General features: G+C 40.8%; 1 protein-coding gene across 1 annotated transcript; it reads right to left on the minus strand.

The window, feature by feature from the left end:
- Positions 1 to 2,653: 2,653 nt before the first annotated feature.
- pgap3 (post-GPI attachment to proteins phospholipase 3) lies at positions 2,654 to 7,436 on the minus strand. The gene is made up of 8 exons (XM_034107740.1): positions 7,048 to 7,436; positions 5,903 to 6,000; positions 5,629 to 5,781; positions 5,470 to 5,532; positions 5,114 to 5,175; positions 4,662 to 4,798; positions 4,297 to 4,501; positions 2,654 to 3,744 (listed from the first exon to the last, which is right to left on the minus strand). The coding sequence occupies exons 1-8, from the start codon at positions 7,265 to 7,267 to the stop codon at positions 3,681 to 3,683; spliced, it is 1,002 nt and encodes a 333-aa protein (XP_033963631.1). The 5' UTR covers positions 7,268 to 7,436; the 3' UTR covers positions 2,654 to 3,680.
- Positions 7,437 to 11,053: the final 3,617 nt, after the last annotated feature.

Here is an 11,053-nt window from a genome sequence, read left to right on the forward strand (position 1 = left end):
TTCACTTCACGGTCACAAATCAGGAGTTGAGGGAGGAAGAATAAAGTCTATTCATCCAAATCTATCCACTCTCTCCACCCACAGCAGCCAGGGTCAGAGTCCGACATATTGCACGGAGCTATCAGGAAACAAAACTAAAAGCTACTCTCTTAGGCACGCACAACACAAGTTTTCACAATAATTACTTATCCTGCGTAAATGTTTGACTTTTCCACAGAATAGCCTAAATCACTGAGGCAGTTTCATGAGGAGTTTTCAAGTATTGGAAAAAGTTAGCAGGCTCTGTGGAAACATGTATAACCTCATCTACTGTATGGTAATAGATGAGGAAGTCAGCTGTGCAGATATAACTGGGGGCCAATGTATTATTTATTTAAAAATAACAATAAACAACCTTGTAACATGACAAAACCTGTAGCTAAGAGGTGCAAGAACTTGGTTGTAATTGTCTCTTGTAAAAACATGAATAATTGTTGGGGGTCAACAAGTAGGTGAGAGATACTGTGTGCAAGTGAGAGAACAACACATACTGCAGATACTGTAGCTCCTTGAAGTGTCAGAACGCTTTGTTTTGGACAATGCATATCAACGAACATAACAAAGTGTTACTCCAATCAGCAGACGTAACATGCCTCGACAAATCTGTCTTGGTGCTTTTAGAGACAATATTAACCTCTACAAAGAATGTGTGCATATGATACTGGCACAAATGGTCCCAAGGTCAGCAGCACCTTCAGACTGAAGAGTGGAGGGGGGAATCACAGACTACATGCCCCTTCATTTGCAGTCATTTTCGTGTCGTGAATAGGTTTTTATTCAACCAGACGTTTTGGATACAAGTCAGGCAAACTTTGATTACTTTTTTAAATACAATAAAAACAAAACAATACATCAACCTGGTCCAGAGTAAGCTGAATCAAGAAACAGCCGGTGACCAGAGAAGTATGTATGTATTGAGAATACCATAACTTTAATCTGTATGAGAAGCTCAGTTTGAACTTCATTTCTTGTTTAGAAATATAATGTAAAGCTTGAAATTTGGCTTTTTTGTCAAAGAAAAAAAGAAAACGTAGAAACTGGCTGCAAAAAGGATACCGGTCAATGAGTGCATGCTGCAATTTGTTGAAGTCTGCAAATTGGCAGATGCAGTCTCAAAAGACAAGTGGGTCACAGACAATTACATCACCAGGGCAGCTTAATATCAGGGTGCAAAGATGACAGTGTTGAAGTGGTGGATTCCTGAAGTGCCCCTTTGTCTTGTGGCTCCTAACAAAAAACTGTTAAAGCCCCTACTTCAGATGTCTTTGAGTTGTATTCATTTTCTTTAAAAAGACACATGCCCTAAACCTCTAAAATCATTCCGTTGTGTTTTGAGACAGAAAGAGGTCTTTATAGTGTAATACCCCACTTGAATATACATTTGGAAATGTGTCAAACCACAAATCTTTTATTTGTGAAACAGATTCATTTTAACAGGTGAAAAAAGACACAACAAGCCCTAATGCTCATCAACAAAGAACACTTTTATTTGTTCCATTTCTTTTCGAGTTTTTGGTCAAACATCAGATGTGAGGTGGAGGAAAGTGCACTCAGGAGGTGATGTGCGCAGGGCAGCAGGCAGAGGGCAGCAGATGAGTGAGGGAAGAAGAGGGCTGTGGTTATTGGTGAAGAAAAGAACAATTACATGATTCTCAGGAAATATTCAACTTATTATAACAGATTTCAAACTAGTAATGTTTGTTCTTATAGCTTTTTCAATGTACAGTATGTCATCATTTGGCCCCAATCACAATACTATGAATATCAGTGGTTTATCATCATCATGGTCTGAAAAAATATATGTACCATATAATTCTATTTTATTATAAGAATTATTATTCTTATCTCATAAGGCCAGCATCTCTGCCATCATTTCAGGAATCTTTATGCCACCCAAACCTACGACAACCTCTCCCTGTCTTTCTTTCTTTCTTTCTCCCCCCCACCCCTATCACAGGCTGTCAGCAAAGCTACATTTACCCGTCGTCTCACACACATTCACACACACATGCTCCTACATCAGTAGTTTTACAAAAGGATCGAGCACAGTCTAGCTCTCTCTCACATACACACACAGTGATTCAGTTTACAATGGCAAACACAACATGCTGTTGAGTCAAGGCAACGTGTACAGCAGTCATTGTTCTCGCACAGAAATACAAAAGGCATGGGCAGAAATTCGGACAATAAAATGCACGTAAATGTTCACACACTCGTAAAGTGCCCATATGGAAGGGAGACTCTGAGGGGTGAAGACATACAGGGTATGAATTCAAGAGTTTTGGTGTGTAGTGGAAATGAAAGAGTTGATAAGAAAGAAGAAACGTGCTCATTGACAAATGTTATCATACAGGCAGGCATGGAGGGAGTATTTCACATGCCGTTATCTGTACAGCAGCTGGCAGTGTGTGTGTGTCATTTTGGGGGATGTTACAGCAAGAATTGCAAATCCAAATAATGGGCTACATCTAAACACTCTCTCTCACACACACACACACACACACACACACACACACACACACACACACACACACACACACACACACACACACACACACACACACACACACACACACACACACACACACACACACACACACACACACACACACACACACACACACACACACACACACACACACACACACACACACACACACACACAACATAACCCCAGAATGTATTCAAACTCTTGATGGAAATAAAAAGGCCCCAGCTTCCTGTCGCAGATTATTTCCCCTACCTCGATCATTTTCTCCTTCTCCTCACACTAAAAGGCAATCCAGGTGAATTAAAATAATATTTCCATTTGATGTTCATCAGGCATATCCCAACCCAAAATTCAAAATCAAGTCATTAAACAGGGTAAAGCAAATACATTGGTCACAATGTAGAATTAAAACGACTAAGGTGGCTGATAACACTGGAAATATAAATGATAATGAAGAGTATGAGAAACAAAAGCAGCAGTGGAAACAATGCAGGCACAAAAATAAAAGGTGTGATGGTGATAAAAGAAGAAAAAAAACACAGTCAGCTCGAATGGCCTTCAAACCCCCCTCCTCTCTCTCTAGAACAATCCGCTGGCAGACCCCACCTGCCCACTTCACAAGGGGCTCGTCGTCTCTGTGTCAGCCAGTCCACTTTTGGCTCAGATGAACCGACACATGCTGCACCAAACACAGAGATGGCCTGGCAGGGGATCTGGTGCCATCTATTGTCAGCCACAGCAAACTGCCAACAGTGCAACGCTCAGCGAGAGGGACATTAAAGTCATGGGTTCAGGGGATCAATTTCAGAAACGCCCGAGAGTCGGAGAAGCAGGATATGCATCAAAAATATTTCATTACGAGGTCAAAAACTGGGTCTGGTGTGGTGGGAGACTGTCTTTTGCTTATCCTGTTTTGCATTGATGTTAAAAAGGAAAAAAGTCGTGGAGCAATCGTCATATCAACAATAGAGAAAGTAAAGCCCAAATAAATTATTTAAAATAGAAATTAAAAACATGTAAACAGAGTCTACTGTGATGGATGTCATGCATGTCATCCGTGGGGCAGAGCCACTTCCGTGTCCGAGTGTCCGGCTGCTCTGATTGGAGGGGTGCGAGGGTGTTCCCGGGGTGAAGAAGTGACGAGGTCCTCCTACTCCACTTTGACACCCATCTTCTCCGTGTTCAGTAGATAGAGGCTGTCGTCTATCAGGAAGCTGGAGGGAGATAAAGTAAGGGTAATGTATCAGGTTATTATATTTAGGAGAAACAATTATAAGTGTAACCATTTTTCTAATGATTTTAAAGTTGCGATGGGATTCACGATATTAGAGGGAATTATCTTTTGTTTTAAATTGTTTACATAATCGTTGGAAAATACATACAAATTATAATGATGTTTTTTTAAGAGGATCTGTACCAAACAATGATTTTTATAAAAATCTGTGCAATCCTGTTTATTGGCTGGGACTTCTCTGGAGCTCCGAAATAATAAGCATCAAATTATACTTTCACTTGTTTTGCCATTACCAAATATTTTACCTAATCCAAATGTGAATATTGCACTAGTTCATATTGTGATTCCGATAAAATGTCTATTAATGTGCACAATTATTATCTTTATGTATATGGTATCTAATCCTCTCTTTCCACACTCTAAGCTAAAAGCAGCAATATATTTGAATTTCAAAACTTCAACATAGTCTTTTTCTCTCTTCCGACAGATCTTATTTTCTGTAAAGCTGTGACACAAAGGTGAGTGGACAAACCTGTAGAAGAGGAAGTGCACTGGTACGGTGCTGAGGTGCCACACAGCGTGAGCGTCCAGGATCCAGAACATCGGGGGGAAGTCGAGCAGCTCCAGCAGAGCCAGGCCGTGGAGCAGCACCACCACCAGGCCGCACTTCCACCAGTAGGGCAGCGTCCGCCGGTTCTGCCAGCACCAACACAGCCACCACAGCAGGTTCACTATGCCTTTAAAACCAAACAACAGTACACAAGCACCGAGAAAGATAAGAAAGACAAGGAGAAAAACGTCATGACCGAGGAATAATATTCTGCAAGTTGCTCAAACTTCAGACTGATTATGATCAAACCAAATACAAGCTTTAATATGATTTTGCATTCACTGTACCGATGGATGTGTTAGCCGCCATGTTGTAGCCATAGTCGAAACTAACAAAGGTCAAGTAGGACACATGAGAGGTAAAGGCCAAGATGAGCAGGACCCCCACCATGCTGGAAACCCCCGGTCGCTTCAGACCCAACGTTCTGACAGAGAGTAAACAGAAATCATGTGTTATAGATACATTATACATTCACCAAAATATTTCCTTGTCTTGCAACTTATTGATATCATCAGTGACAAAATTGAGATTAGTATACCATTCACTCGTTATTACAAATATAAAAGCCTAAGACTAGTTTTCCTGCCACGATATTTCCATCTGCATTACAGGACAAAAAAAGTGATTTATAATAATAATAATAATAATAATAATAATAATACATGTTATTTATATAGAGCTTTTCCTGGTGCTCAAAGCACTTTAAAAGGAAGTAAGGAAGAACAATTGTATGGCTTACCTGACACAGCATAGGTAGATTGAGTAAAGAATGACCGCTGTGGCACAGAAGTAGTCCATTTTCTGGAAGAGATCATCACATAGAGACAAAAAACATGTTTACTGACAACAAAAACCAACATCTTGACTTGTTTGTTACTGAAAATATGTGGCACGCATTGTGAGGGCTGTTTAGTAATGGCATTACGATGTACCTGACTAGCTAAGCTCATTAGCCAATAATACAGAACTAAATAAGGCTGGAATGGGAGACTCTTTATTCGACATCACTCAGGTAGAGAACATCAAATCACATACTCTCTGCTAAGTGGTCGGTCATAAAAACCTGATGATCTAATTATTATTAATAATCATTACCTCAGTGAGATAGGTGTCCCGGGTGTGAAAAACTGTGGACCAGAACCAGGCATTAAGAGAAACCTAGAGAAACACACAGGCTCTTGTTAATATGCATATGAGTGTTAAAACATAGAGGTATCAGTGTATTTATTATGATAAGTTCTTTCATGTTGTCACCAGAGAGAAGGCGTTGATGGTGTGGTACATGGGGCTCTGGCGTGGCACCGTGCTCCGATAGCGCAGCAGCATGAGGAGGCAGGCCAGGCCGTTCAGCAGGGAGGCCAGAGCGGAGGCTGGGTCCTCAAAACACAGGAAGCGCACAAACGGCCACTATGAGGAACAAAATACATCAGTTATATATCCACATATCAGTCAAAGAGGTGAAACTAAACCAACACCGGAGCACTTTGAGTGTGTTTTAACGACAGATCAGTGTGATGCATTGACAAACCTTGCCATGGAATTGAGGGACACTGTACCCCTCGGCCTGGTAGAGACCCACCGTGGTCCACATGCACTCATAGCGACAGTCATCGCGACATGTCCAACCTGGAACAAAAGAAAGCCCAAACGAGTCAATTTAACAGGTCTGAACATGCAAGAGTAAATTACCTCTGGGAAATGTTTTTTACAATTGTTTGGTACCACTTTACAATAAACCTACCCTTATAAAGGGTTTATGAATAGTTTGTAATTCATTTATTAATTAGGATGTGAACACTTTATAAATCCTTAATAAGCTTTTATAAGACATGAGATAAACAGGGCAACTGTGACCGGTTGCTTGCCAAATAGTGAGCCCACATTTATCTGTACTGCTAAGCCTTATATTGGCTACTTACTTGGTACCAATTGTTCAAATAGAGAGCTAGAACCACACATTTAATTACGTTTTTTAAAGCTTAAATTCAAAACATTATCCAGTTGGCTTCTCCAATATCAGAATTGGTATTGTTTCTCTGTTTTATGTCATATATCATATATATTTAAAAAGTATACACATACAAGACTGTTTTTGGTCAAACAAAATAAGACATTTAAAGATGTCGTCCTTTGGGACCTGGTAAATTATTAAATGTGCTTTTTAAAAACAATGTTCTTTATCTGACAGATCAAGTCAACTGGTTACTGGAAGATTACATAATTGGTCCCATTTATTTGGGAAATGGAGGCACTAATTCTCGGTTTCTCTTATCTGATTGTATTACTGTATCGATTGCTTATTTTCTTCAAAAATGTAATGTCTTGTTTACATTCTCACACAAACACACTATACAATTGTTAATGATGGGCCATGGGTGGAGTCACAATAGGCCTTTTGTGACTGACATCTTACTTTTCCAGAAAAACTGGCTTTCCACTTTCAAAGCTATTTCGGTTAATGAACCAGTATCACATGTTCCATCAGAGGTGAGAAAGGCACGTTGCAGCCATGAGCCGTGACACAAAGTAGCTTAAGATACTAGGATGAGCAACACATATTATGTTAAATAACATAAAGGATATATTTATATATTACCTCTAAGTGTGCACTGATAATTGTAGAGACTGCTAGCAAATTAGCTAACCCACCTAACAACAATAACAACATCTCACCTGTCAGTGCCATGTACTGCGGCTGGCTGGACTGGAAGCTCCGCAGCCGAGCTCCGGTGCAGTTGCTCCCGACGCATTGCTTCACACAGTCCCGGTAAATTGGCTCCTTGTCGCCTTGGGATGCCTGCACGGTGCTTATATACAGCAGCAACAAGACGGCGGTGGCCACAGCGGGGAACCGGACAGATGTGCAGCGGGCTAACATTACCGCTGAGGCCATGTTGGGGAGTCTGGGTCGGTCAGGACTCACAAAGGCACGGCGGGACGGGAGATTCCACAGCCGACGTACAGCATTACCAGAGAGTCATTCCTGGAGAGAGATGACACCGAGCCGGGCCGTAGTGTTGACAGTACAGTGTCTCCACTATTCGCATGAACTCTCATCAGGGGGCAGGGGGAAACAAGTTGCACACTCGCACACCATATCCGGTAAACGTTCTTCACAATAAAACACTCGCTGATAAACGTTTGGAGAATCTTTTGTTACTTTTCAGTGATACAATCACATCTACTTTATGTGAAAACCTGCCACTTGTCTAAGATTGAAATGAGAATTAACTGTTAGTCTTCTAGTTTGTTTAATTCAGACTAGAGCCGGTATTGTAAAGCGACATAATGGAAGCTTTTGTTCTGAAGGAAGAAAGTTTTGTTGCAGTCTTTTTACTTCCTGTTTTGAGAATGTCACGTGATTTATTGATCCATTGATTTTTTTGTGCATGCTGTAAATATAGTTATATTATGACAGCTCGATATAATAAAATATAATATATTTGTTTATTAGACAATTGTTTTTTAATCTAGATAACAATAATAAATAACAATAATTAAAAAATAATAATAGTAATAATAATGTTTACAAATAAATCACTTAAACCCCACATTAGTTGAGTATCAAGTAATGAAACATGAAGTTTTCAATTCAGTGTTACATTAACAGGTTCCCTCCAACTGTGAACTGTGTTTTGAGTATGTTTTGAAGTATTCTCGTGTCTTACTCATACGAACAAAGTTACAATTAGCTAATTATTTATAGAAAAAGCACAACCCAAGCACCCTTGGTTGGAAAAAGTTGCACATTTATGTTAATTAAGTCGTGCACTAAATTGCATACAGGTTATGATCCAGCAGTGTGTTCTTCATCATAGTGGAAATAAGACCTGGTACTCTAAAGTTTTGAAATAGACATATTACATATATGTCAGAATGATATACAAATATTGAAAACCAGAAATAAAACAATATGTCCATACAAATCATAAAATGCAGTTTCATTAAAAATACAACTAGTTTTAAAGGCCTTGTGATGTACTTCTTTATTAAGACCTGAATATATTACAGCATGACATCTAAAAGGATTACCACGGCAACAGTTTAAAAGAAAAACAGATATCATCTTGTCAAAATATGGCACTTCATTAATATCCTGCTGCCACAACAATTAACATGGACACAGTGATTTCACATCAAAACATGAACATTTGCATACAGAAAATGAAAAACCATCAACTAAACACACATTTTACAACTAAGAAAGTAAACCAAACAGAAAGTAATACCTAGGTCGTGGCCGCACAGCTCCAGTCTCATCTGTCTGACAATGACATGAGACCTTCCAATCAGGTTTCCGCCCTGCACACAGTACAGAAACAGCCCTAATAAAAGTAGCCAACGACCTACTGATGGCAGCCGACTCTGGGTCACCCAGCATCCTGGTCCTTCTTGACCTGAGTGCGGCTTTCGACACAGTGGGGGGTTCCAGGTCTGACGACACCGCAGTGACATGCGGGGTCCCACAGGGTTCAGTGCTGGGGCCGATCCTGTTTTTAATCTATCTATTACCTCTGGGTCATATCATCAGACAACATAACATCAACTTCCACTGCTATGCCGACGACACTCAGGTCTACATCAAAACACAACCCAATACCACCACTATCCAAACACTAAACACCTGCCTGGAAGACATCCGCTCCTGGATGACCACCAACTACCTTCAGCTCAACAGCAGCAAGACGCAGGCAATCCTGATAGGCACCACCGACCAGCTTGCCAAGGCCGCCAACATCAGCCCCTCCCTTGATGGTCAGCTCATTCCTCTCTCCTCCGTTGTCACCAACCTCGGTGTAAGGTTTGACCCCACTCTGTCTTTCCAAGCCCACATCAAACATATCACCAAGACCTCCTTCTTTCACCTGAAAAACATTTCCCGACTGAAGCCCTCACTCTCAACTGATGACATCAAAAAACTGGTTCATGCACTCGTCTTCTCAAGACTAGACTATTGCAATGCACTCCTCTCCGGTCTCCCAGCCAAATCCATCAACCGCTTGCAACTTGTCCAGAACAGCACAGCCAGAGTTCTCACCGGTACAAAAAGGTCAGCACACATAACCCCCATACTTGCAAAACTACACTGGCTCCCAGTCCACTACAGGATCCAGTTCAAGGTTCTGCTCCTCACGTACAGAGCCCTGAATGGACAAAGCCCAAAATACCTCTGTGACCTCATTCATACCCAGACATCTACCCGCTCTCTCCGCTCCAGCCACGCTCCTCTTCTTTACATCCCCCGCACACGTCTCCGAACAATGGGAGACCGAGCCTTCTGCTCATTCGCCCCGCGCCTCTGGAACTCCCTCCCAGATCAGCTGAGATCTGCCCCTTCCACCGAGGTCTTCAAAACCGGCCTTAAGACCCTCTTCTTTCGGCAGGCCTTCGAATAAACTTTGAGCACGGTACACCTGGAGTACTGCCATTTTTATCGCTATCTCCGACTTTTATTTTTGTACTCTATTTTATATTTTATTTTTTGATTTCTTATTATTATTACAATTATTTGTCTTTTATTATCTCAAAGCGTATCAGTATCCCTTGTTGTGAAGCACTTCGAGATTTGTCTTGGCAGATGAGAAGCGCTATATAAATTAAATATATTATTATTATTATTATTATTAATACAACACTAATATAATTACATAAGAGCCGTTCTAATCTGAGGATCTCAGCAGGCAGGAAGCAACAAAGGGCTGTAAGTCCAATAAACAGCTCGGAGCAATGCCAAGGGCTTTCTAAGTAATCAATTACATTTTAAAAATGGATGGTTATGATGAGTTTTGAAATGCTCCGAAGAGGATGGAAGCATGATTAAATCAACCCGGATTAAACCACTGATTTTAAATGAAGCTGACGTGTTGGCCAACTGAACGAACAAAACAGAGGTTGAACGAGGTTCATTTATGCTGCCAACATTTTAGCCAATCCAATTTTCCCAGATTGTTTAAATGCAAAATGAGGGACACTGAATTTCCTGAATTAGTGATGCCCATCATTGGAATCATCATAAGACATTGAATGGTTAGGTCATCAAAGTGCAGACACTTTGAGAAAAGACAAACAATTATTGGAGGAAAATAGGAAGTAAATGTAACTACAAGGTTGTTGATGATGATCTGCACAGCCTTCTTCTTCTGGGGGTGGACTTCTCCTCCTCCAGGGTTAGATCTCTTCAGGGTCCAGAGGATGGAGAAGTCACAAAATCCAATTACAGGCAGAGTCAGAGAAAAAAACAAGATCATGGTGGAGTCAGTCAAAATCGCACTCTCTATGGTAGTAACATAATATCCATAAGTTAGTGTCACAGCCCAAACACCAACAGCCATCGAGACCCTCGGAGTCAAACTCTTTCTCACTCGATACGTAACAGGATGAACTACCGCCATGTAGCAGTCCAGACAGATGCAGGTAATAAAGAGAGGCCTGCCACACAAGTTGAATGAAAACGTGGTGTAAAACAATTTTGCATACACAGAGTTAATCTTGATTGATATGCCACCTATCTTTGGCAGTAGAACAGTCAAATAAAGCGCATCCATGATGGGGAGATTTGACATAAAGACATCATTGGAAGTGAACGGGGTTCCCTTTCTTCTTTTCTGAAAAAGGTCCAAAACGACGGCCACAGCTCCAGGAAATCCCAAAACAAAGGAAACTACAGTGGCAAAAGCCC

The sequence above is a fragment of the Pseudochaenichthys georgianus genome, chromosome 19 (genome assembly GCF_902827115.2).
Source record: "Pseudochaenichthys georgianus chromosome 19, fPseGeo1.2, whole genome shotgun sequence".
NCBI classification, from domain to species: Eukaryota; Metazoa; Chordata; class Actinopteri; order Perciformes; family Channichthyidae; genus Pseudochaenichthys; species Pseudochaenichthys georgianus.